This window comes from Centropristis striata, chromosome 15 (assembly GCF_030273125.1).
Source record: "Centropristis striata isolate RG_2023a ecotype Rhode Island chromosome 15, C.striata_1.0, whole genome shotgun sequence".
Lineage (NCBI taxonomy): Eukaryota > Metazoa > Chordata > Actinopteri > Perciformes > Serranidae > Centropristis > Centropristis striata.
In genome coordinates, this window is record NC_081531.1 from 26,801,508 (window position 1) to 26,828,676 (window position 27,169).

General features: G+C 37.8%; 1 protein-coding gene across 2 annotated transcripts in view; it reads left to right on the forward strand.

Annotated features, from left to right (window-relative positions):
* arhgap32b (Rho GTPase activating protein 32b) overlaps positions 1 to 27,169 on the forward strand; it is a 148,516-nt gene that overhangs the window by 97,113 nt on the left and 24,234 nt on the right. Inside the window, exons 7-13 of one of the 2 annotated variants that reach the window (XM_059351213.1) lie at positions 154 to 291; positions 2,097 to 2,189; positions 3,884 to 4,006; positions 5,678 to 5,755; positions 9,432 to 9,513; positions 12,481 to 12,531; positions 15,209 to 15,283. In XM_059351213.1, coding sequence (XP_059207196.1) covers positions 154 to 291; positions 2,097 to 2,189; positions 3,884 to 4,006; positions 5,678 to 5,755; positions 9,432 to 9,513; positions 12,481 to 12,531; positions 15,209 to 15,283 — 640 coding nt within the window. Of the gene's footprint in view, positions 1 to 153; positions 292 to 2,096; positions 2,190 to 3,883; positions 4,007 to 5,677; positions 5,756 to 9,431; positions 9,514 to 12,480; positions 12,532 to 15,208; positions 15,284 to 18,282; positions 21,041 to 27,169 lie in introns of those variants that run through there. The other variant, XM_059351214.1, reaches the window with a different exon arrangement.

Consider the following 27,169-nt stretch of genomic DNA (forward strand, 5'->3'; position numbering starts at 1 on the left):
AAACTTAGTAAAAGACAGTGTGTAAAAATGATTTCATGCAATTTAATTTCTCCCATGTTTATTAATGGAAGCATCCCTAACATGTAGCACTTGAATGAAAGACTGTGTTCTCAGTTTCCCTGCTGCTGACACTCGTGTGTTGTCGTTCTGAAGGGTCGAAGTTGGATCGTGAAGCGTAGCTATGAAGATTTCCGTGTCCTGGACAAACACCTGCACCTCTGTATCTACGACCGACGCTTCTCACAGCTGCCTGAGCTGCCCCGACTGGACAGTCTGACTGACCAGTCAGAGGTAAGCGCTGGCACACATCTTCACACACACTTAGTGTAGAGGTGCGAATCAGCAGAGGCTCCATGATACCATTTTATCCCCATACTTGAGTCACAATAAGATATTATTGCGATATGGTGAGTATTGCGATACAATATATTGCCATTTAACTGCATTTTGTGTCCACAAAATTAAATTCAAATTCATCTCCCTTCAGTTTTTTTATTTCTCCACAATGAGAGTCAAACCCACAGACTGACCAACAGTCAAGCATTTCATCAAACTTTCAAAAACAACGAGCTTCACTGCTCTGATTGTTTTAGGATGAAAAAAAAAAGCCTAACTTCGCAGCATTATTTCTACAACTCCTGATAGATTCCTAGTTTCATGTGATACCAGTATCTCCGAAAAAATAAAAAAATATGGCGAAAATCAGAGCACTGATTATCGATACTTTGCAGCCCTGAATCAATATTATATCACCACGTAAAATACCACAATACTATGTTGAATCGATTTCTTCCCCCCACCTCTAACTTAGTGTATGTTTAACTACAAACTGCAGCATTCAGGGCTGCAAGCAAAATTATCCAATATGGAGCATTATCGGATTAAAAGACCATTTGCCTTTTCCTCCACATTTTAACGTGAAATAAATCCTGGCCACAGGTAAAGTGTTAATAAAAGACTATTCTCTCACATACAGTATGCAGTATTAAATTCCACACAGCTTTGTTTATGCTCTCACTGAACCTCCATTACTTAGTCAGCCCTGAATTGAATCAATGGTAGCATTTTCTGCACATATACTTCTAAAATACAACATAACAAGGTATCAGATAAAACCTGTGACTGTGCTTTGATATCCAATACGACCTGCATGGCTTTTTTCTTCTGAATGCACAACTTGATATTTTGCCAGTAACTCACTCTTCATCCCGACTGTGAGATGAATTCTGAGCCAGACGGGACCTTTACGGTCAGTGTGAGGCTCTTAAAGGAATGCAGAGGTTAGGTATCGAATTAAACTGGTAAAACCAGTCTATTACTGAGGCCTTGCATGTGCTGGTGTGTGTGTTGTGTGTGTGTGTGTTTTGTGTGTGTGTGTGTGTGTGTGTGTGTGTGTGTGTGTGTGTGTGTGTGTGTGTGTGTGTGTGTGTGTGTGTGTGTGTGTGTGTGTGTGTGTGTGTGTGTGTGTGTGTGTGTGTGTGTGTGTGTGTGTGTGTGTGTGTGTGTGTGTGTGTGTGTGTGTGTGTGTGTGTGTGTGTGTGTGTGTGTGTGTGTGTGTGTGTGTGTGTGTGTGTGTGTGTGTGTTTCAGAATAATAGCTTTACAAAGCTGCCTGCAGGACTTTCAGCAGTAACTGTTTATAGGATTCATTGTTCCAACAATTGTTCCTGGATTTTATTCTCCACCAGTTAGATTGGACAGCGTGAGGCTGACCATAAAGCCATGTAACTGCAGCTTTAGACAACAAGAGTTCAGTTCCTCAACTTGTCTTCTGCTTACTCTTCTCAGTAAAGTGTCACCATTAACTCCAATGTGCAGATGTTAGGTAGCAGCAACTATAACACCCAATTTCCCTTGTAATATGAAGTCATAGCCACAAATGTCATTTCAAGTGATTTACTAGCATGCAGCTCTTCAGCTGTGTAATTAGCTGCATTTGTCACTCAGGAAACACAAACCACAAGAAGCTGATGGCTTTTAATGGGAATTATTAGCATCCACTGTAGCAGCTAAGTTTAATAATGAGTGTGCTAGAGGTGGATTATTGCAGTAGTGAGTGGTTCTAATGTAAAGACTGTGTGTTTTCTGCCATGTTAGTCAGTGTCCCAGATGTTGTTGGCTTACCTCTCCCGGCTCTCAGCCATCGCTGACAACAAGATCAACTGTGGGCCCGCCCTCACGTGGATGGAGGTGAGACTGCACTCTTTTATTACTCAGCTCTTCCACACATTTACATCAAAATCAACCTATTTTTTCCACCAACAATATATTTGTTGAGTTTTCTTTTAGAAGATTGACACATAGGTCAAAAAAAAGTACTTGAGTATAGAGCAAATGGACATAAGTATTAATATGCAGAAGGTATAATTATTCTGCTCCAGGTTCATTCATTAAATGAGCCAGATTATGGTTCTTAATATAATGTATAAATCATCCCCATACTCTTTGAAACACCTCTTGTTTATTCTTAACTCTCCTGTTATGTTCATTTTTTCAGAAACAGCAATACCCCGGGACATGTTTAATCATCCAAAAGTGTCAGAAACTTAAAAAAATCCCAATAAACATTGTTTATATTTCATTAATAACTCCATTACTGACCATTTAAATCAATATTTAGTGCAATGGTGTTCTTTAACTCTTACAGATCAGGTTCAATGAGGATAATTAATTTGTTTTTTCATAAAATATGCATGTTAAAACTTTTTTTAAACTTACTGAAAGGTTGAGGCTTTGCGTTAAATTAGTTATTATTTCTTATAATGTCTGCTTTGAATGGTCTTACCAACACATGTAACAGTTAGTTTACTGAATTTCCCCACTGCGGGATAAATAAAGTAATCTCTTATCTAAAACAGACCTTCAGGAAACTCCTCAATTCTGTTGCAGAATGTGATAAAGGAAAAGATGTAATATTATTTTGCAGTGATGCTGTGTTCAGACCAGATCAGGTGGGGTGGTAGAAATGCAAGTAATCCCATTTATTTGAGTGAGGGTAGTGATGTAGGATTACTACAAACTGCAGCAAAGTCATTTTTCAACAGTAAATAAGCTGCGATAAAAGGAGTTGATGCTCTTCATGGCAGTACATGTGTTTTTATCATGTTAAGAGCTGCGTCAATCATTTGACTAATCCAGGGGTAGGCAACCTGCGGCTCGTGAGCCACATGTGGCTCTTCAGGTCACCTGCAGTGGCTCCCTGTTGTTGCAACAAAATGTAAAGTAACAACCTTTTAATTTTGTGTAATTTTCTTTAATTATCGTTTATCATTGGTTTAGTCCCAAAGCAATTTGTATTCTTCAATTTTAAAAATCTGTAGTTTAAATACAGCAGTTAAATTATTATTATTATTATTTTATACAATTGAAACCTGCATCATAGCTTACAAAACTCTGTGGCCCGGCGCCTTTACCTCAAAATTTTGCCAACTTTAAGTCTAGTTATGAGTTTCCTTAGCGAGGCTAGCTTTCCATTCCAAATCTCCTGAGATATTTCTTCTGTGTTCATGATCATACTAATAAATGCTCATGTTGACCTATTACTAATGTTGGTTGGCTAATTTATACTAAGTAAGCTGTTTTATTTTCCTTTTAAGGCTCAAAATATGGTTTGCCGCTCCATTCCAATATTTCTCACTTTATTTGGCCAACAATAGCTCTTTTGTTAGTGAAGGTTGCCAACCCCTGGACTATTCAATTAGCCGAAAAATAATTACCATCGATTTTTATATTGTTTTATGACATCCTAAATTTCATAAACTATACCCACTTTATCTTGGGTTTTGGACAAAGCCAGACATTTAAAGACCTCACCTTGGACTTATTTTCAGCAGCTACTGGCTATAGCAACAGAAGTGTAAGTCTTTCCTCTGTGTGTGTTTCAGGTTGACAATAAGGGAAATCATCTGTTGGTTCATGAAGAGTCGTCCATCAATGTGCCAGCTATCGCTGCTGCCCACGTCATCAAGCGCTACATCGCCCAGGCCTCTGACGAGCTGTCCTTCGAGGTGACAACATACATACATACATTTTATTTATCCTTTATTCATGGTTCTTACGGGTGCTTGAAATCCTTGAAAATGCTTAAATTTAAATGTCTTATTTTCAAGGTTTAAAAAGTGAAAAATGCTTGAATTTGACCACTGCCAAAGTGTACGAAACCTGTTTTTTTATTACTCGAGGAATCATAGAGGGCAACCCCTCATTTAAAATAATGTCGAGAGTACAGAGAAAACACAATGAAGAGCCAATAGCACAGACAAAACACTTGAAAATCATTAAAAACAGTTACAGTGAAAATCAGAGTTATTGGTTATCATAGTTTTAAACTGGCCCATAGTTATAAATGTGTTGTGAGTTTGAGTGAATGTTGTCAGATGTTCCATGAAGATGCAGAAACTGAAAACAGTTTTTCCAAATTCAGTATTAGTCCGGGGAACACTGAACATTAATCACTAAAGCGTGTTGGATAATTACTATGTTACCAGTTTAATAAAGTGCTGAGGTATGGTGGCATGTCACCTATCAAGACTTTATAAATGAGGAGATACATATTCTCGCTCTCGCTCTCGCTCTCGCTCTCGGTCTCGGTCTCAGTCTCTGTCTCTAGATATACTGAGTCCATTAGAATTCCTCTCAGATATCTCCTCATTTGTTGCTGACAGACAGAGATTAATAAAAAATGAGACAAAGAACTGCAGGAGCAATAAATCTGTCTTTCAAATACAAATGTTAAACTGTCAAGACAATTTTTAAAACAGATAAAGTCTTCGCACAAAGCCTTGAAAGTTTAGAAAACGCTTCATTTTAATCGTGTTTTCAGGGTTACAAATATCCTTGAAATTCAACTTACTCCTTGAAAAGTGCTTGATTTTCAACATCGACACAATAACTCCAGTACAACCAAAATATTATCATATTTGAAATGAACCAATCCCACCATCATATTTGTCTGCTGTTTTGTGGCTTCTCACTCCAGATGTGTAAATGAGAAAGTAAAAACTGAATGAGTTGCCATGAGCACTAAACTTTTCTAATGTAAATATGTTTTAGTTATTTATATTCTTCTGGGATGCTGATCAGTTTCTTCATTTGCTCATTTTTGTTGTTTGAACAGAACAGACATTGCTCTACTCACTGTTGCATGCTAACATGTAAAATATTTTTAAATGATTTCTCATCACTCATAGTTAAACAAGCCCTCTCTTCCTTCGTTAATCTGGAAATTAGCAAGCAATAAATAACCATAATCAAAGCATACAATCTTAATATGAACAGCTGGTAAATCTGCACTGATTGCTTTGGGTATAAATTCATTCTGTAAACTATTTTTCCTGCAGTTGCATTTTATAGTAACAAATATATTTTTTTCTATTTTATTTTTGCTTCTTCTGTTACTTGCTTTTATCTTTTATTGTCTCTACGATGTTTATGGTTCTGCACCAAACACCAATGCAGATTTCTCTGATGTGAAAACCTACTTAAAGCAGTAAAACTGTTTCTGATTACTGAAGTTCACTGTGAGCAAACTCAGCTGCTGGTGCAATTTCAAAAACATCAATTCGAGAGAAATTACTTTGCTCAGAGGGATCCTCTTGCAATGTAAAGCCTTTAGCATTCACTATCTGTAACTATTCTATCAACAAGAAGTAAAGGGACCGTCTTCTCTCCCTCTGCAGGTTGGTGACATTGTGTCAGTGATTGACATGCCCCCTAAAGAAGACACCACATGGTGGAGGGGCAAGCACGGCTTCCAGGTAGGAGGCTCCCAAACACTTCACACACATGCACACGTTTCATCTCCCTCCGTCTTTTTTCCTCTGGCTGTAAACTTTTGATTAGTTTTGTACTTGAGGTATTTCAAGGACAAGGAGAGAGCGTTGCTTTGTAAAGCAGATTTCAAAAACTCTGAGTTTGTTGAAAGACAAAGCAAGATACAAATCCTCTTTCATGTGAAGCTTTTGAGCAGATTACAGGGTGTGTGCCGCCCCCTGCTAACGCTGGACTGATTCATATTCCTACGCAGTCGTCTTCCTCCAGTCCTAGAACACAGTCACACTGCTGCTGTTCAGGACTTTAGTTACAGTCTTCGATTTAACGTTCCCAGCACCACGTAGTCTAAATTATAACCAGAATAAGGGGGAAAATGTTCAAATAATTTAATTCAAGGATATAGGACATATGAATTCACAGCCATTTGTTAATTAAATGTTATTTTTGAATGTTTTTATGTTGACATGGAATATGATCCAAGAAGTCGAGGTTGAGTAACAGATTTATGTGTTTAACGGCTTATCGGACAGCAATACACTGCATAGTGGCTCGTAATACTGGCAGCAACGCATTATGTCTGCATCTAAAAGGGACAATCTACTAAAGTTTAGTTGTGTATGTTAGTTGTGTGTTAAAGGGACAGTTCAACCGGTTCCGATCGTAGAATAGATAGTTTATCTAGTCATTATCACTTCAACACCAAAAGCAATTTCTACCGTAATGAATATCATAAAATGCTCATTTCTTACAGCTAGTGGCACCACATACCTCTTTATTCTATTTTCTAAAGCTGGTCTGAACTTGCCCGAAGTTTCACGGCCTGTTTTCCACTCACAGATTTGTGCCCCAAAGTTTATTTAAACTTAATATGAGGCTTCAGCAATCTGAGTCAGACGAATCAAATGAGTATTGTCAAAGCTGGTCTTTATAGAACAGAAATACCACTTTGTCTTACTGTCCTCCACTACTGGTGTCCACAGAAGTCCAAAGAGAGAATTCTGTGCTAAAAACATGTGTGCTTTAACTGGCTGATATTCACTTGGTTTGACTAACTCTGACCTCTCCCATCACACCTCTAGGGATGGGAATAATTCACTGATGATCGATTAATTGTCGTTGCAATAACAATTATAAAACACACAGAAATACAAGAGTATTAATTTGAGCAAAACTAGCTTACTGCTAGTACTGCTTACATCAAACCTTGTTGGCATGAATTATTGAGTTTAATTTTATCCAAAACTTATTTAAACACAAAACACATTTAAATATGAAGATTACTGGGAAAACTAACCTCATGCCTCTTTGGGGCTAAAACATAAAACACTGAACTCCTTGACGTTATCTTTACAGTTTAATCTCAGTTGAGTTTTATGATTGACAGGATCAAGTCTCTTTTCATCCTTTCAAAATAAAAGCATCCCCTATCAAAACAGGCTTTTGCACAGTACTATCCATATCTTTTATTTTACCCATGTATGCATAGCGAATAATCAATTAATTGATTAACGTTATAGATCAAGTTTGAGTTGGCCGGTTTCTTCCAAACGCCCATCCCTACACACCTCTGTCCTTTCTTGTGATTGCATTAACAATAAGTCCTAAAGATTAGACCTTCAGAGTCGTATTACACGTAGTAGGAACAGAAGCGATATATAAATCTTCTAGATTCAAGACCAATACGTTGTCATTTCTTTTCTGAACTTGATGAACTGTGAATAATCCCAGCACTGACCTGCTCCTGCTGAGCCCTGCTCCCTTTATAAAAGGCATCAGGAGCTGACTGCTTAATGCTTGTCTGTCTTAGTAAATAACACGGCTGCAGCACAAAGTTGTATTGCCCATTTGCATCATTTTCTTGGTAAATCTAGACCTGTGTGTATTGAGACACAAAGCAAGCGTAGAAATAATTAAAGCTATCTTAAAGCACAACATTGTGATGAAAAAAATTAGACTTACAATGTAGAGCACAGATTTAGGAACAATAATAACAGCGTTTTTTACTGTTAACATTATTGTAAATGTGTTGGGAGGTGTTCAGTGAGCCTGTGTGTCCCAGCACTGTGTGCAGGCGGTTAATCATTTAAACAACAATCTACTGAAGAGATCTTATGAGTTCCAACGAGAATCTTTTGAGCAACAAAGCCTGCTTTTGAGGCTCAAGTCTGGCTGAACCTCCTCTGACCTGCTGCCCCCTCTCCACACTGCCCTCTCCGCTCTTGTGTGTTTTGGCGCGCTGCCTACAAGAAGCAGAGCTGCCAGACGGGCTCGCTGACAGGGTGGCAGCCAGCAGGCACTCACTGATCACTCCACTTATATTTCAGTGTCTGGAGACCAGCGGCCCTCTCTGCACCACAGAGCGTCTCACTCTCAACACAAAGACTTTCACAGACACTTTCAAGTTTCATTATGGAAATGGCTGACTGACACTTAAAGAGCATGTGTTGGGGAACTAACTGAGCCGTTAATGCACAGTGAAGTGACACAAACACACCTGCAGTCCCTCCGCTAGCCTCTAGGAGCCTCAATCAGTCAGTCAGTCAGTCAGTCAGTCAGTGATGACTGTTGTGCCTTTTGCCACTGGGCTTCATCTGTCATTTATACACAATGTGGGCTTTAAATTCATGTTTTAAAGTATACATCGTGTATACAAGTATACTTCATGGAAAAAATTATTAGATCACCCTTGTTTTCTTCAATTTCTTGTTCATTTTAATGCCTGGTACATCTAAAGGTACATTTGTTTGTCTTGACAATCAAAATCTGCCATGTAACTAGAGCTGCATCAACTGTAACTTTGTATGGGACTTTCCTTAAGAGAGTTATTAAGTGCTCCAGAACAAGGTTATAATAGTTTTGGATTTTTAATTTGTTTTAGTTTTAATTTCATTGTCAATTTTTGTTTTTGAATTCAGTTAGTTTTAATTAGTTTTTAGTGTGTTTGCTAGTTTTAATTGGTCTTTATTTTTGAAAAATGCTTAGTTTTAGTTTGGTTTTTATTAGTTTTAGTGTTAGTTTTAGTTTTTTTGTAATGAGGTATTTGTTGGGTGCGGGATTCAAAAAGGTCACAATAAATGTTTCCTTTATTTCCTTTGTCTGATCTATCTCAGCCCCAATAAGTTTATTGAGTCATACAACCAGATAGATGAAATAGATTTCATATCAACCAAAAAGGTTTACGTATGAAAAAAGTTGACAAAGACAAAAAACAAACATTTTCACTGTAATTTAATTAGTTTTAGTTAGTTTTGTAACCACACAATACAGTTTCAGTTAGTTATTGTTTTTTTAAAAACTCTAGTTTGTATTTTTATTTCAGTTAACGAAAATGTTTTTTCAATTCTAGTTTTCGTTAACTATATAAGCTTACTCCAAAAATCAACCCAACTGTAAAATTTAAATGAGTACAGGTGAAAGATTTGCCTCCAAAATGTTGTTTGTACTTGAGTAAATGTACTTACATTCTTAATGCTTACATTTTATCTTGTGTGATCACTAAATTTCCCAAACCAAGTCCTTCTAATAATGTGATTACGTGATTAATGTGACAACTTCTCCTCAGCATACACACTGTGTTGTTTCTCTCTCATTTTATTATCTCAATCTGATTGGACTTCCTCCCAGCTCACCCTGCCTCTGTCACTCCTCTACTCTCTCCAGGTTGGCTTCTTTCCCAGCGAATGTGTGGAGCTCATAAATGATAAAGTGCCGCAGTCCATGACCAACACGGTGCCAAAACCAGGTACTCCTCCTCCTCCTCCTCTTAAACCATTCACAGGAAATGTGTTGGAAGGAAGTTATCACCAACGGCACCTAATGTCTCACTGACATGGCTGCAGTTTCAGGAAGCGGTCGGTCTGTGATGGATGATCTGGCTGGTGTGTGTGTGTGTGTGTCTGTGTGTGTGTCTGTGTGTGTGTGTGTCTGTGTGTCTGTGTGTCTGTGTGTCTGTGTGTGTGTGTGTGTGTGTCACCTTGCCCACAAATATTATGGCAGGTGTGACAGACTTTTGTCATGGAATTTGTATGAAGAACAGCAGTTCTATAGTGAGTTTCTACCCCAGATTTTAATCTTTCTGATGAGTGAAATGCAGTGGAGATATACAGTCATGGAAAAAAATATTAGACCATCCTTTTTCTTCAATTTCTTGTTCATTTTAATGCCTGTTACAACGAAAAGTACATTGGTTTGGATACATATCACGATGGCTCATAAGAGTTTAATTTAAGAGCTGATATCTGGACATTTTCCATTTTCTTGATAATACCATTGTTAAGAAAACCATGGAAAATGTCTGAACAAGAAATTGAAGAAAAAGTGTGGTCTAATGTTTTTTCCATCACTGTAGATAGTACCTAAGCTGAAACTGAATCACAATCATCAGTATAAATATAATATTTAACTTTAATTTCCGTGCATGTTACAGTGAAAGGAAAACTATACTCACCCTGCCACGTCACCTCCTGAAATAGCCGGCTTATCATGTAATGTTGACTCAGCACTATGTAAATCTATTGCAAATAACCGTGCTAATCTATTGCAGTCCAGAGCAAACAGATAAGCTCTTTAGCACACTCCTGAGAGTGTTAAAGACAAATGTATAACATAAACCATCCTGGAATCAAAGAGAACACTTAACAGTGTTTTAGCGGCTGTGACACACACGTGAAACGAACTCCAACACTGAATTACACGCTGCAGCGCCCCCCAAAAAGAATTAGCAGCTCACGTCATGTTTCCATGAACTGAAGACTTTTGATCAAACCTCAGTGTGACGCACAAATCCACATCCACGTCTTCCAAAATCCAAAGACTGATCCGACCAGTATGAGTCACTGTCACAGCCGACAGCAGGCTTTGGGGTGGGTGAACGGAGCCGGGGTTCCTAACCATCCGAAAGCCTCTCAGACTCCGGGGTCTGCACAAAGTGATGACACAGCGAGAATATCACAAACCCCACAAGATCCACAATTATGAGGGCAGGGATATCATTACAGACGCAGGGTTTGGGGTGCTTTTGGACGCCCACGTTATCTGATGTGCCAGTCAAACCAAAGTGTTTTAGCCTTTCAGACTGTGTGGCATCTGGCGTTACAGTGCACGCACAGCACACTCCACGACAAATCCACCACTTAATCTGCCTGCCCACCCCCCTGCTTTTGATCAATGATTTAATGCTTGTTGCTGTTTGTTTATTGCACGTGTCCATATGTGTTGCTCATGCATATTTTTCTTTCCAGGGTATCCGCAGGTCAACTACAGTCATGGAAAAAAATATTAGACCACCCTTGTTTTCTTCAATTTCTTGTTCATTTTAATGCCTGGTGCAAAAACCAACTGAAAAAAAAAAAGGAATAAAAACCTAGAATTATTAAGTCATTATTATTAAGTCAAATTATCTGCCAGTGCAGCAAGTACAGAAACAGTAAAAAATATCTCTGCAGTCTTGAAATAAATCCAAATATACTTATTTTGAGCAATTGTGGCTTGAATAGCCCGGCTGTAGTAACATTAAAATAAGCCAGCAACTTAGAAAATAGAAAAATAGCTTTTGAAATAGCATTCAAACTACATGCAACTAAAACTCTCAATTGGAGCCAATATTTTAGGTAAAAACTCACCATATTCAACAGTTGAATAGCTTGAAAAGCATGAAAAAGTTCACAATGTCAATCCTAAAAAGAAGTCTTTAAACAAAAAGATCATTAAATAAGCACATAAAGATATTATTATACTCAAAACAATATAATTGAGATACTATTGCTAGATATAAGAGGAAAATACTTGGTAGGCTTCATGTTTTTTGCATTGAAAGTACATTTGTTTGGACAAATGTAATGATAACAAGAATAGCTCATAAGAGTTTAATGTTGATTTCCTAGGATTTTATTGTTAAGATATCATGTTAAACATATAAAAGTTAAAAGCATTTTTACAAAGTAGACGGATTAATGGTAAGAGGTTTCACTCTGTACTTAATTAACTTTTCACCTTTTTCTGGCTTTACAGACATATAGTTTGACTGATCCCTGCTAAATGAGTTGAACTGAACTAGACTTTCTCAGTCATTTCCCCGTGTGTGGAATAAGTACTGGCTGATATTAGAGTACAACATGTCACATGACAGCTGAAATTAAGACATTTTCCATGGTTTTCTTGATAATGATTTTGGTTATTATCAATAAAACCATGTTAAATGTCTAGATATCAGCTCTTAAATTAAACACTTATGAGCTATTTTTGTTGTTATCATTATATTTGTCCAAACAAATGTATCTTTAGTTGCACCAGGCATTAAAATGAACAAGAAAGAAACACAAAGAAAGAAAACAATGGTCTAATATTTTTTTCCATGACTTTATATTCTTTAGATATACAGCTAAAAGATTTTCTTTTGTATTTGTTAGTATTGAGTTGTATCCATGTTTAACCAGAAATGTGTTAATTATGTGTTATAATCGTAACAATAACCAAAGTCTAATATTTGGTTTTCTATAACCTGCAGATGCCCTGTTGTCAGTAATATTAACATGAGCAGATCCTGGATCAGGTTCATTATCAGCAGCAGAACAAATAACTAAATGTAATGGTGTTGAAGCTGCGCTGCTTGTTCTCCACTGCGATGCATCATTAATACTGTTGTTGGATGTACAGTAGTTTGAGCATGTGTCTTGATTTGTTGCATTTGACTGTGACTCCTCTGCCTCAGCCTCCCCCTGCTCTGGCCTGCAGCCTGCTTCTTGGAATCTCTTCCCTCCCTGTGCGTGTTGGTATACACATCCACCTGTCCACTCACTCCACCTTCACTCACACACAAACCCCATATGCACATTTTAGCTTGTATAAAATATTGTTTATGTGTATAGAATTAAAGTTGTAATCCTTACGATTTCAGTTCTGGTTGATTTCACAATGCATGTGGTTTCTGGTAGAGTAGAAATATCTGCCACCAGAAACTGAATTTGAATCACATCATTTGAATTTGTCTTGTTCAATTTGAATCATTGCATTGAAAAACTGAATCTGAGTTGTAATTTGAAATTGAATTTATTAGTTTGGAACTAAACATTCAGTTCTCACAATTCAAATTCAGTTCGCAAAATTCAATTTCAGTTTTCTGCTACGAACATCTGGGTAGTTGAGGCAGAGCAATCAAGCGCAGATACACAGAGCGCCTCTTCAGCCAATCAGCACCTCCGTTTTCTCATGTAACATTTGTTGCCCCCCGGTTGCCACTTGCCATGAAAAGGAGGAAGAAAGTAGACTGGCTTGACCATGGATTGGCCGAAGAGGCGCTATGGCAACCGGGTGGCAACAAATGTTACATCAGAAAACGGAAGTGCTGATTGGCATTGAAATTCAGTTTTTAATGCAATTATTCAAGTTAAGCAATTTAAATTAAATTCAAATGCAGTTTCTGGTGGCACAGATTTCAGCCCATAAGTAACAGCCAGTGCAGTTTAATGTCCGGGTCACACGGCGTGCATGAGGCTGTGTATCATTCATTTCTTCCGTCTATATTTCTACAATTAAGCTGTGGCGCTGTGCAATTCTCTGCAATTTCTACAAAAACTTCTGCAAAAACAAATGAAGGCATTCCGTTTACAGAAACTCTATAGTCCAGGGCTTTTATTTTGAAATGGAAATAGAACATTTTGAGTGTAAAATGTTTCTTTTTAATGCCTGTGTGATATTCTACACTTACAGACATTAAAACTGCAGTGAAAGGTGTAATATTGCTGCTCCAATGTCAATATCGATATCATAACAAAATTTCCCTCTCTATTTCTGCAGAAAACAGTGCATGTGATATGGAAAAAATAGATGAGAGCCCAAATCTGTAGATGTGTTGCAGCCGAGCCGTGCGTGACGTGCAATAATTGAATGTTGTACTTTAGTTGTATTTGTCCCCTTGGGGAAATTCATTAGACATCAAACCGATGGGCTCTCAGAGAACAGCACTCTGAGCAGTGGAGGGTTTGGTGCCTTGCTCATGGGCACCTCTCCAGCTACTGGTACTCACTCCGTACTCGGCCCATGCAGAGACTTGACTTTGAGCTGTCCTCCAGCTCCCAAGCCAAGTCCCTGCAGACAGAGCTACAACTGCCCTAATTTGCACTGTTGTTAAAAAGAAGTAGATCAATAATTGTCCTTTTTCCATCATGCCATGAGGAACCTGCATCAGATTTTATGCCGTAGTTTTACACAGAACAGCAGGGAATAGTAAACATTGTTGGTGAGCTTGCTTAGGGGTGGGAGGTGTGTAGCCTGGTACCTAGTTACATTAACCACTGAAATATTTAAAAGGCATCCAAAAATAGCCAAAGTCAAAATAACAGGAGAAAGTTGAAGTCAAGAGAAAAAAGTCAAAATAAAGAGAAAAGTCGAAGTCACGAGAAATCATTCAAACTGAGAAAAAAAAGTCGAAGTCACGAGAAATCATTCAAACTGAGAAAAAAAGTCGAAATCACGAAAAAAAAAGTCAAAATGACGAGAACATAGTCAAAATAACGAGAAAATGGATAGTCACGAGAAAAAAAGTCAAAATGAGGGGAAAAAAGTCGAAATCACGAAAGAAATAAGTCAAAATGAGAAGAAAAAAGTCAAAGTCAAGAGAAAAAAGTCAAAGTGAAAAAAAATACTCAAAATAACAAGAAAAAAAAGTTGAAGTCACGAGAAAAAATCAAAATGTCCATTGTTCTGTTTTGTTAACACAGTTTTGAGGAGTGATCGCAGGCAGCACTAAGCTCAGTGAAAACCCCAGCATGTCCTGTGACAGCTTCACAATAAAATTAATAATATTTCACCAGTTGAATGTCTTTAATGTAACTAGCAGCAGCAGGTGATGCTAGATTACTTGCTGTATTGGTTTTCTAGCACAGATGAGCAGTTTGAATCTTCTGCAGGAGCTGCAGACCCTGCCACCATTATTGAAAACTACTAAATAGAGAGGTACGGTGTTGAGAGTAAACAGTGTGGCGGATATGAATCGGATCAAATTTGAGTAATGCTAGATTACCTTCTGCAATACTTTTCTTGCAATGGTAAGCAGTTTGAATCTTGCCACCAATATTAAAAACGTGCAGACCAGAAATACTCAGATCAACAGGATTTGATTGGATAAAAGTCTTAAGGATTACAACTTTAAAGTTAAATTAAAATTCACTCATGAAAGGAAATTGTTTTATTGATGACTGCAAAGTTTCTTTGAGTACACATTACTAAATGTTTCTGTTTTATCTGCACACTGTCTCACAAAGCAGTTTATTGCTTCAGTGTCATTTCTATGCAAAGCTACTGACCTCACAGTCCCAAAGTACACAGTTGCTCTGTTCTCTAACATGAAGTGCTTCTCTCCCTCTGCCGACTCTCTCATGTCTCCGTCATCCATCCATCCATCTGTCTGTGGGTCCATCTGTCCATCGGGCTGCATGCAGACTTGGAGATGGAGAGCGTAATACAGGACAGTACATGGGTGGCCGACCCGCTAAACCACTACAGCCTAAGTTCAGGTAGACAAAACATCCTTTGGTGTGCTGCACCACCACCCCTAACCAACAACTAACTCCACAACCCGAGTGATGTGTTTGCACTGTGTGACCCTAATGCGACTAGTCTTAAATGTTGGGATCTAGCCTGGGTGTAGCTTCACTCTTCCCATAGAAACATGTTGTCTTTCTGGTGTTACATTACAAGAGGAGGACCTTATAGATTGCCCTGTCTCTGACCTTTAACACACTTATCCCTTTATCTCTACACTGTTGGTGGACCAATACCACTTAAACCACATCTGTCTGTGCAGTAATAGTCGAGCATGCTTTTCAGCTTCTCCCGTGTGTGTTTGTGTGAACTCTCTATTACTTGAATTACTATTATAACAGCCTGCCGAGTCCTTCTGCATTAAGGTTTTCCTTTCACACTCCTGTATGAGTATGTGGTATGTTTCAGGTTTTCTGTCTTTAAAAGCAACAAAAAAAAAGCTAGTATAAACCGGGTTTGTACAAAGATTTTTTCTGTTGAAACACGCCCCTCTCAAAAAAAGTCACATTATAGCATGATGATTTTTAGTCAAATTTTGAAAATGCCGAAAAATGCTTACAATCTGTCAATTATACTCAGTTGATATATATTAGAGCATGGTATGGTGAGAAATGAGAGAAAAACACCATATTATGGGATGGTTTTCTTAATCATGATTTTGGTTAATATCAAGAAAACCATGGTAAATGTCTAGATATCAGCTCTTAAATTAAACTCTTATCAGCTATTATTGTTGTTATCATTATATTTGTCCAAACAAATGTACCTTTAGTTGTAGCCTACCAGGCATTAAAATGAACTGATGAACTGAATGAAGTAATTCAAAAAGGGTGGTCTAATATTTTTTTCCATTACTGTATGATCAAAGTTAACATGAACAGCTGGGAAAATAAACATAGTGATAGTAGACATTGATTGAATTGAATTCTGTAAACTTTATTTTCCACAATTGAATTTATAGTGCTTGAAAATGGATTTTACCCTTAAAAAGCTGTGTGATCCCGGTCTAAAGTTTTGGGATGAGTTGTAGTGGTATAAAAAAACGATATCCCACTTTTCAAATGTTGCTCTCAAAAGAGAACAATGTTATCCCTGCAGCCCACTGTTCTTTCCCTGTTTTACCCCTCAAGGTGTATGCAAATGCCTTCAGGGGTGAGCCAGGTTACTACAGCGTTTCTCAAAGCTGCAGAATGTGCCCTGTGTCTGGACGGGGGCCAGCTGTGTTTGTGTGTGTCTGTTTGGTCGGAGCTGAAAGGCCACGGCACCCCTGCCGCGGCGCTAGGTCTCCACCGGCCTTGATTTATTTAATCCTTTTACAATGAGGGGGCCTGTAAACCCATCCATTGAGCGGTAAGCTTTGTCCTGCAACAGTAAGAATCTCTGTCTCCCTCTCCATGGTGACTGAAAGAGCACATTTCTGCAGGGAGCCACACAGCATTGGAAAAATATGTTTGCTCTGCCTTGACCTACTCTGCTCACCACTAACCTTCAGTAGAACGATGGAAATTGTTAACATGCTGCACTGCTCCACTTCTAGAGGCTAAGCGCTACTAGTCCTGGGCTCCATGTGCTCGTGTTGTGTTGCAGTGGAATGTGAGAACAGAGACGACTCTCTTCACAGTAGAAAATACACTCTTTTGTTGACATCAATGTGAAAATAAGGAGTTGTTAACTTTGGATAGAAAACGACAGCCTTCTTTCCTCCCCAGACAGCCCAATAGACCTACCAGTGACTGACCCAGATGTAGAGCCCCCCTCTGTCCCCCTCCCCACTGCAGCCCTCCGTCATGTCTGGGGACCAGTGATTTGGGCAGCTGTGAGCGTATATGAGCCAAGACAGCTGGTAATGTGAAAGAGAGAGGACAGGAAATGGAGAGAAAATGTGTGAGACAGAGTAAGATTCTTCCTCGTGTTCCAGAGGATCTCAGATCATTTCCTGGTGCTCCAGTTCTGGGCTGTGAAACTATGCAGGGTCCCTGGTGAACCGTGTTGCTCTGTAGCTTCAATGAGAGACCGCACCTTTGTTTGGGGGAGGCTGCTTTTGATTACATACTCACAACTCAGCCTGTGTTCTAAACTAAAGTGTGGGAACCACTTTTTTACACATTTTAGTGGAAAAGTTTGCTAACTGGTATCTGTAGTTGCATTCCACAAAAGTTGTATTCTATCATTGTTGTGATCTGTCTCTTTGCTGTCTCATTACCACAACAAATTATTGTGTTGTTGCAAAGCTTCAAAGCTTACAGACATGTAACCAGCAAGTTTACAGCCATGTTTAGGTTTGGGACAGTGTGCAAAATAAGCGTCCACCTTCTTTCCATGTCCCACAAGTGACATGGATTATTCAGATCCATACAAAATAGTAGCTGTCTGATATTTGTAATTGAATTAGACTTTCTCAGTCATTTCCCCGTGTGTAGAATAAGTACTGGCTGATATTAGAGTACAACATGACAAACATATGTACAGCGGTGGAGGAAGTATTCATATTGTTTACTTACATTAAAAGAACCAATTAAACAGTAAAATAAAAAATAATCAGTTTTAAGTCAAAGTCCTGCATTTATAAGCCTACTTTAGTGAAATAGTACTGGGTTTGCAAGGGAAAAAATGACATATTATTTTCCATGACATTACAGTCATGGAAAAAATTATTAGACCAATGTTTTCTTCAATTACTTGTTAATTTTTATGCCTGGAACAACTAAAGGTACATTTGTTTGGACAAATATAATGATAACAACAAAAATAGCTGATAAGGGTTTAATTTAGGATCTGATATCTAGACATTTTCCATGGTTTTCTTGATAATGATTTTACTTTTTATCAAGAAAACCATGGAAAATATCTAGATATCAGCTCTTAAATTAAACTCTTATCAGCTATGTTTGTTTTCATTATATTTGTCCAAACAAACGTCTCTTTAGTTGTACCAGGCATTAAAATTAACAAGAAATTAAAGAAAACAATGGTCTTTCTTTCCATGACTGTATGTACAGCGGTGGAGGAAATATTCACATTGTTTATTTACATTAAAAGAACCAGTTAAACAGTTAAATTGAAAATAATCAATCTTAAGTCAAATTCCTGCGTTTACAAGCCTACTTTAGTGAAATACAGAAATATTATGAAGATTAAAAGTACTGATTTTGCAAGGGAAAATATTATATAATATTTACTATGACATTATGTGATAGTAAAAAGCTGCTTAAACATTAATGTGTCAGTATTATCTGTTATAACTGCTCCAGGTGGAGCTATTGGGAACTACTTTATACAGTTGGGTAGTTTGTTCCAGTGGTTGCCCACCTGGAGGGCGGGCCTCCGAAAGGGTCACAAGACCACTCTGGGGGGTCTTGGGATGATTAATGTGGTGGGAAAGAAGAAATAAAAGTTATGCTGTATTTATTTTTTGGACTTTGGACTGAATCTTTGCTTTTTTTTGTGAAATACCAGATCATTTTATATTTCCAGTACAATTAAATGTACATAGTAACTTCCCACCACTGAATATTGAGAATATCATGTCAATAGATACTTGAGGATGAGCCAAAAGAAATGTTTGTTAAAAGCTTGTCAGGTTGAAGCGATCACTTCCAGTGGAAAAGCCTGACTCCAGTCTTGTGATTCTAACCCAACAACAAATTACTCTGACTTTGTTTTGACTCAACATGCCTGCTTATGGGCCAAAGCTAGTTAGGGAATTAATAAGATAATGCTTTCAGGGGGCCAGGGGGCCCCTCAGAGGGAGAGCTGATTTAAAGTCAAGGCAAGGCCATCCTACATGTTGTTTAGACAGAGAAGAAAAGCCTGGATGCTGCTTGTTAGGGTCATGTGTGTGTGTGTGGAGTAGAGGGGTGTTTTCCACTGTGTAAACCACCAGCTTGCTTCTTGGCTGCCTGGCTCGCGGTGCTGCCTTCAAATACTGTCAGGAACAATGGTGTCAAGCACGTGCAAGTCAGCAATATAAATATGACTTTGAGGCAGGGGAGTACTCTGTCTAAAGGAAGAGAAAGCTTGTGGACAACTGCGGTTCATACAAAAACATCATTAATAGTCTTAATGCACAATGGATCCTTTTTCCTTTACTGTTGAAGTTACCCAAAGCTGTTTCATCTTACATGGTTGTTTCGCAGTGGTGGAAAAAGTATTCAGATCCCTTACTTAAGTAAAAGTACTAATGCCACACTAAGATTACTCCACTACAAGTAAAAGTCCTGCAATCAAAACTTACAATCAAAACTTTTGTAAAAGTACAAAAGTATGAGCATAAAAATGTAGTTAAAGCACAAAAGTAAAAGTGTTAGTTATGCAGAATGAATCCACTCAGATTGTTTTAGATATTCTAAATATATAATTAGATTGTTATTATTGATGCATTTATGTAAGCAGCATTGTAATGTAGTCTGGTATGTCTATTTTGGATGACTTAATATACTGTTTTGTGGTTTAATTTATAAAAGTTTGTAATTACTTTAAATGTATCATGTTTTTTTATGTTAAATCTCAACCTGAAAAGTAACTAAAGCTGTCAGGTGAATGTAGTGGAGTAAAAAGTACAATAGTTGCCTCTAAAAGAGTACAAGTATAGAGTTGCATTAAATGGAAATACAAGTACCTCAAAATTGTACTTAAGTACAGTATTTGAGTAAATGTACTTAGTTACTTCGTTTCATTGGCTACAAATTTGTAACAGTATTTGGACTGTGACACTAAAGTTAAAATGTTAAATTTAATTTAAAGCCTCACAGCATGGAAATGGGAACTTTAATAAGTTTCACACAGAGGGCAGGAATGAAAAAAGTAAAAAAAAGTATTTATGCCATATACGGTATATCAACTAAAAGTGGTTGATAGAGCCAAGGTTATTATAGTTAACGAAAACTATATAGTTAAATAAAAACTAATAACTAAATGAAACTGAAACTAACTGAAACTTTATTTTGTGGTTACAAAACTAACTAAAATTATAGTGAAAATGTCCTTTGTTTTCGTCTTTGAAATCTATTTCATCTATCTGGTTTTATGACTTAAAAAACTTAATTGGGGGTGAGATGGATCAGACACAGGAAATAAAGGCGACATTTATTGTGACCTTATTGAATCTGGCACCCAACAAATACCCCATTACACAAAAACTAAACTAAAACTAAGCATTATCTAAAAAATAAAAACTAATTAAAACTAGCAAACACACTCTAAGAACTAATTAAAACTAACTGAATTTGAAACCAAAAATGACAACGAAATTAAAACTAAAACTAATGAAAAATCCAAAACTATTCTAACCTTGGATAGAGCCCAGCCACACCCGCCAAATGGATTACAGTACAGCATTTGCTTCAATAATAAGCACAGCTTTGTCCGACGGGGATTAACCTCTGGTATTTCCTATATTCTCCGGGAGCCCCTGAAGGCATCATGTGCGGGTTGTAAAGCGGACCGCAGCTCTTGTGTCTGTGTGCTGGATCCGAGCTGACAGAGCAGAGAAAGTCTGCGCCGCTCCTCTCCTCCTCCTGTTTCAACTTTTACACTTTATTTTCTTTCTCACTTGGTCAAAGGAACCCATTTTTATTTCTCCCGACTTTCAGCGGAAGGTTTCAGCGCTATTTGAATTAACAGTTATAACTTACGGCTAGAAAACAAAAGATAAGTAGATAACTTGTACTTTGGACTTACTTAGAAATTCTGTCATAAACCCTCAAAGCAACAAGCGTCATGGAGCAAAGGTAAGAAAAAGCGTTTGAATTTAGCAACTTCTTGCCTCATGGCTGTGATATACGATAGCCTTCACCTTTTTTTTAGTAGTTAGCTTTATGCTACACGTATCGAGTTTTAATGGGAATAACCTGATGGTAGGGGTTTCCTAGGTCTTTAATAAGTGTGGAAAATATTGCTCACATGACTCCACCATTTTCCATAAGAGGAAAATGTCACTTATGAATAATATTTGCCTCTTCCCTCAAGTGTATGCCAGAATGTCATGGGCTGTTAAACTCTTCTAAAACTTTTGTACCTTGTCGAGTTTTCAGTTTGACTTCTGAAAAGCAGTTTTGGAATAATACGTTTATTAGCAAACATTGGAAATACATAGTTTACAGGGTTTATAGGTGTTAAACTTCTGAATAAACATGTTTCACTCTCAGATAAATCAGCCCTCAATTCAGTTTTTGGGATGCTCAGAAAAAGTCAAACCTGCTCAGTTCTACTTTTTTTTAAAAGTTACGTTTTGTTTATATCATAATCTACTATTTAAAAAGTGGCTTTGTGGGAGTCACCCATAATTAGCTTTTTGTACATATGTTGATATTTTTTCATCTTTTTATGACACTTTATATGTATGATTATTTGTATGATTTCTGCTTGCCGGTAAATTTGCTAAAAAGGACTTTATAATAGTCTGTTGATTCATATTAGTTGTATATTTTGCCCAGAAATGACAGAAAAACACCAAATATGGGATGTCCAAAATTGGCCCAAAAAACAACAACTGTATATCGATTTTTGTCAAAAATGGTCAAATTTTAAAATGCCTAAAATGATTTATTATACAGTTAAAAATGCAGGAAAAAACAATCACAATGATAATAATAATAATAATAATTATAATAATTCTCCGTAATAGTATCGTGGTGAACAATATTCAACATATTAAGTCATAAAACAAGATAAAAACAAGCGCATTATTGTGAAACAAAATGCTCCACATTTTGACATTTGATATTGTCATGAAAGTCATAATAAAAAAGATGAATTGTGCAGCTGTTGCACTTATTCCATCTGGTATAATTCTTTAGTGAGACACACAGGGCCCAGCTGACGTCTCTGCTGAAGTTGTGTTCAGTGGTGCAGTGAGAGATCGGACAATAAGGCATTTTGCTGCTGCTATCACCACACACACTCAGGCTCTCATGTCCAAACAGAGGTCACTGTCACTCATGACTGCCTTTTAATAGGCAAACACTGTTCTGGTGTTTACACACTAAAGGGAGATGGTTGATAGTTGTTTACACAGTGTCTCTCAGTGTCACGTTCTGTTTTTGCAGTTTGATAAATAATGCAAACATTATCTCTGGAAAATGAACACTGAGAACTGACTACCACAATGTCAGCAATCACCAAGCAATATTAATAATAGTCATTAAGTTGGCTTGTTGAGTTCTTGAAGTGGCTGTAAAAAATATACTACTCTAGAAAAGGAATTTGTGGACAATTGCAGATATTCTCAGACTCCTATTTTTTTACATGATTGTCAAACTCCAGGGAGCGTCCTTTACTCTGAAATACGGATGGGAATAATTAAGCAATGATCGATTAATGGTCGTTAAGAATTTGGTTGATCACGTGGAATTTTTTAACCAATCTGTGTATTTTTTTATTTTAATTGTATCAGTTCTGTGGCCGTACGTCAACAAGCCAATGAGCTGAGAATAAAGTTGATAAAGCTTCAGTTTGCAAACTGAAAGTTGCAATAACAATTATAAAACACACAGAAATACAAGAGTATTAATTGGAGCAGAACTAGCTTACTGTATCAAACCTTGCTAGCATGAATTACGGAGTTTCATTTGATCCAAAACCTTTCGAAACACAAAACACATTTAAATATGAAGATTACTGTTAAACCAACCGCATCCCTCTTCAGGGCTAAAACATAAAACATTGAACTCCTTGACGTTATCTTTACAGTTTAATCTCAGTTGAGTTAGTTGATGATCAAAAGGAAGTCTCTTTTCATCCTTTCAAAATAAAAGCATCCCTTATCAAAACAGGCTTTTGCATAGTACTGTATATATATATATCTTTTATTTTGCCGATGTCCGCATGCAGCGATTAATCCATTTATTGATCGTTAACATTATAGAAAATGGAGTTGGCAGGTTTCTTTCAAACGCCCATCCCTACTTCCAACAAAAAGCATTGCATTACTGCGATAACTACATCTTTAGTTCCATTTGAATGTTTAGTTCCCTATAACTGTCTCCCTTTAAATGCTGCCATTGTTAATGTGCCCATAACTTCCTCCAGTCCTGGTGTTGCAGTATAAACACTCACAAACAAACACCTGCACACCATAACATCTATTTACTGAAAGTATAGATGGTAATATAGATAGATAATATAGCCTTGTTAGCTAAAACCTAACACACATTATGAATGGTGCCTTGTGTTCTTACATTTGCATACATATATGTATTAGATATATCTGTCAGTCTGTCCTCAGAATTAGTAATGTCAGTACTGGCTCTGTACAGACTGAGTTTTTGTCTATAGAGTGTGTTTTTCTTCCAAACGCCCATCCCTACTCTAAAGGACCAACCACTGCACATTTAAAAAAGTTTTTAGCTTCACATTCCAGCAGAAGTTTTGTTCTCACAGCATGCACATTTCTGAGATGGATGATGTTGTCATATATCTATTCAAAAAAACGATTTTAAGAACCGTGAATAGGAGTGCAGTTTGAATTTCCCGCTCTGCTGTTTACATGGGCGTGGGGCCGTGGGTGGCTGTTGGGTCTCCAGGGGGTGCAGGCTGAAGTGAAAGGCTGAGCTGAGCCGTGATGAGAGCATTGTGAAGCCCCAAGGAGCTGCGGTCACGCCCACTGGTGGTTGTGTGTTCAGGGAACACTGACACGCACAGTAGTGTGTATCAAATATCTCCGGCTGCAGTCTGCTGATTGGCTCTGTAGTGTCACTGCTCTACTTTGGGAAGCAGTGGCACTGTGTCGTCGTGTTGCTATGAAGATGGGGTTTTCCTCCAATCTGCGTCCTCACTAACTGAATGGAATGAGGCGGTCGGTTTTTAGGGTTGGAGCGGGTAAACCGAGCATGATGTTTGTCATTACGTCTGTAATTGTTCCCGCTGTAATGCTTGGCTTCTTTTCTCCTCACCCCCACCTCGTCACATCCCAGCCTCTCACTGAGCTCTCTCAGGGGGAAAAGCCTCATCGTAGTCACACAGGGAGTTCAGGGCTGTCACTGAAACCTGTTGGTGTTCCTCAGGCATCACAACTGTTCTGCCCTACAAAGTCTAACTGCAGTAACTACATTTTTGGTCGAAATTGAGTTATAACTAAAATGAACTCCTTGATGTCTGTTTTATCTTGTGACTAAGTTTTAGATTTCAGTTTTGCTTTATTTCAGAAAAATAACAATATAAATAGTGCATTCACTACAAAATCCAACTCAAAACCAAAGTAGGCTGCAGTAACTGCACTAACCACAGTCTGCTTTGGATATATGTACGAATTTTAACATAAAAGCAAAGCAGACGGTCCACTTTGACTGTGGTACAGTGTAGTCTTGTATTACTTCATTGTGGTTATAAGGGAAGACAAGAATAATAGAAATTATAAGTTTACTTGATAGATTTTGATTTTTGATTTTGGGTTGAACAGGGACTCAGTTTAAAAGGCAGGGTAAGTACTACTCAGCCTGTGAAAACAGTCATGATATAATGTCTCCTGGGTCTCTGGAGGAGCTTTGTCAGTGCTGAGGAAATGATCCTAATGATGTCATCATCAGGGTTAATATATTTGGGCTGCACATAGTCTGACTCACTGGATGTAGACTGTTGGTAGGGAGAGTCGCCTTAAATGTAACGGGTTACAGTTGTAACACACGGCCAGTGAAGTACTAACCATACCTGAGAAGTTTTTGTTTTTGCCCCTGAAGATGCTGGTTAGTGATGATGAGGTTAGTTTTCACAGTAATCTTAATATTTAAAGTTAGTTAAAGCTAGTTTTGCTCCAGTTAACACAATTGTTATTGCAGCTTTCAGTTTGCAAACTGAAGCTTTATCGACGCCCACAGAACTGAACGCTCGGTGTGTTTCAGTTCAGTGATACTGATACACAGTCAGAGATCAAATTAAAATAAAAAAATACACAGATTGGTTAAAAACTCCATGTGATCAACCAAATTCTTAACGACCATTAATCGATCATCGATTAATTATTCCCATCCCTAGTTGGAAGTAGACCGTAAATTGATTTAGCTACTTTAATAACTAACTAAAAAACAGTAATTCATTAATTACAGTTTCCTTGCCTCGTAATTAATGTGACATAATTTTGAAGGGCTTTTGAGGCCTTTTACCCAGCTGGATGTCAGCAGTGAGTGTGTCTCAGTGAGTATGCTTGAAGAGCTGCTGGGCCTCAGACTGTCATCTGTCCTGACAGCGAGCAGATGGAGTCTCTGTCCGTCCTCTGGAGAGTCATGCTCGTCATCACGCTCCTCTTCCTCCTGTCTTACAGTCAGTCTGCTTTCCTTAATAAAAGTGACGTGTCAGTGTAAGCCAGCACAGTTGCACAGTCAGCCCCCCCCTCTCCATGATACTGAAGGCCTTTTTTTGATGCTTCAACAGTGAGTAAACAAAGCTGCCTCAGCGGTTTTGTCTGCAGTACAGCAGCACAGAAGGAATTTCTCCCTGAGGGCTGAATTGGAGCTCTGCTTTTCCCTGAAATGGACCGATGGGTCTTGTTTGTGGATGCTGGCTCAGAGGCCAGCTGTTGACTCTGAATTGATTGTGCTGCTTCATTAAACTGGTGCACAATAGAGACTCGGGAGTCAAGAGTTTGTTTCAGACATTATTTATTTCATGGAGGAGTGAGAGAGCTATAAATCTGTGTTGGCGAGGGTTGGTCTATTTTGAGATACTAGTGTGTTTGTGTGTTTCGAGCATCATCAGCCAAATGAAGTCAACTTTAGAAAACACTGACAGAACACAGTCAAGGAAAAATTATTAGACCACCCTTGTTTTCTTTAACGTATTGTTCATTTTAATGCCTGGTACAACTAAAGCTAAATTTGTTTGGAACAATATAATGTTAACACAAAAAATAGCTCATGAAAGTTTAATTTAAGAGCTGATATGTAGATATTTAACATGTTTTTCTTGATAATAACCAAAATCATTATCAATAAAACCACTGACAAATATCTCTTAAAGATAGCTCCTAAATTAAACTTTTATGAGCAATTTTGTTATCATTATATTTGTCGAAACAAATGTACCTTTAGTTGGACCAGGCATTAAAATGAACAAGATATTGAAGAAAAGGGATGGTCTAATATTTTTTTCATGACTGTAGATTTGATTATCGACTACAAACACTGAAATGAGGAATGTGTGACTCAGTGTGAGTAATGCTGCAGTGTGGTCAGTGGGTAGATGTACAAACAATGGACACCACGTCTGAACTCCATTTCAGGAAATATGCCTTCAGTTCACAGTTCAGTTATTTTAAACAATCAGGTGTCTAACAGTGAATTTGTTGATGACCTTAGCAGTTTTTCCTCAAACAGTAGCGCACTGAATCTGCATTGCACTGCTGTAGTATTGTCAAACTTTAACACACGATGGAGAAAATCAATCTAACATTATTCTTTGAAACCAGGGGCATAAAGTTAGTCTAAGACCAGTTTTAGGCTTAATAAGACTGGTTTAACCTGACAATCCAAGATCTGTCAGTTGCATAAATATTAAGAGCGTTTTAATTTGAGGCAGGAAAAGTTAGCCACCTTTCCCCCTGGCTAAAGCCTGCGGTGGGGGAGAGCTTTGTTGCTATAGCAACACACCGTTACACTGACAGCTCGCTTCTTGCTGAAGATTTTAAAAAAGTTGATCTCTTTCATTAAGCATCTTCTGTTTACAGAATTGTCCATTCTGACTTGTTTTCCTTATGCGTTTGTTTGTTAAAAGTTTCACGTTCAAGTAAGTCTTCTTCTTGAAACAAGTGAAAGGTTTTTTTGATGGAAATAGGGGGGGGGAAATCCACTTTATTTGACTTTCATGTAGAGAAATTGACATAACTTTACAAATAATATAATAATAAAGGAAAAACAAGAGTATAAATC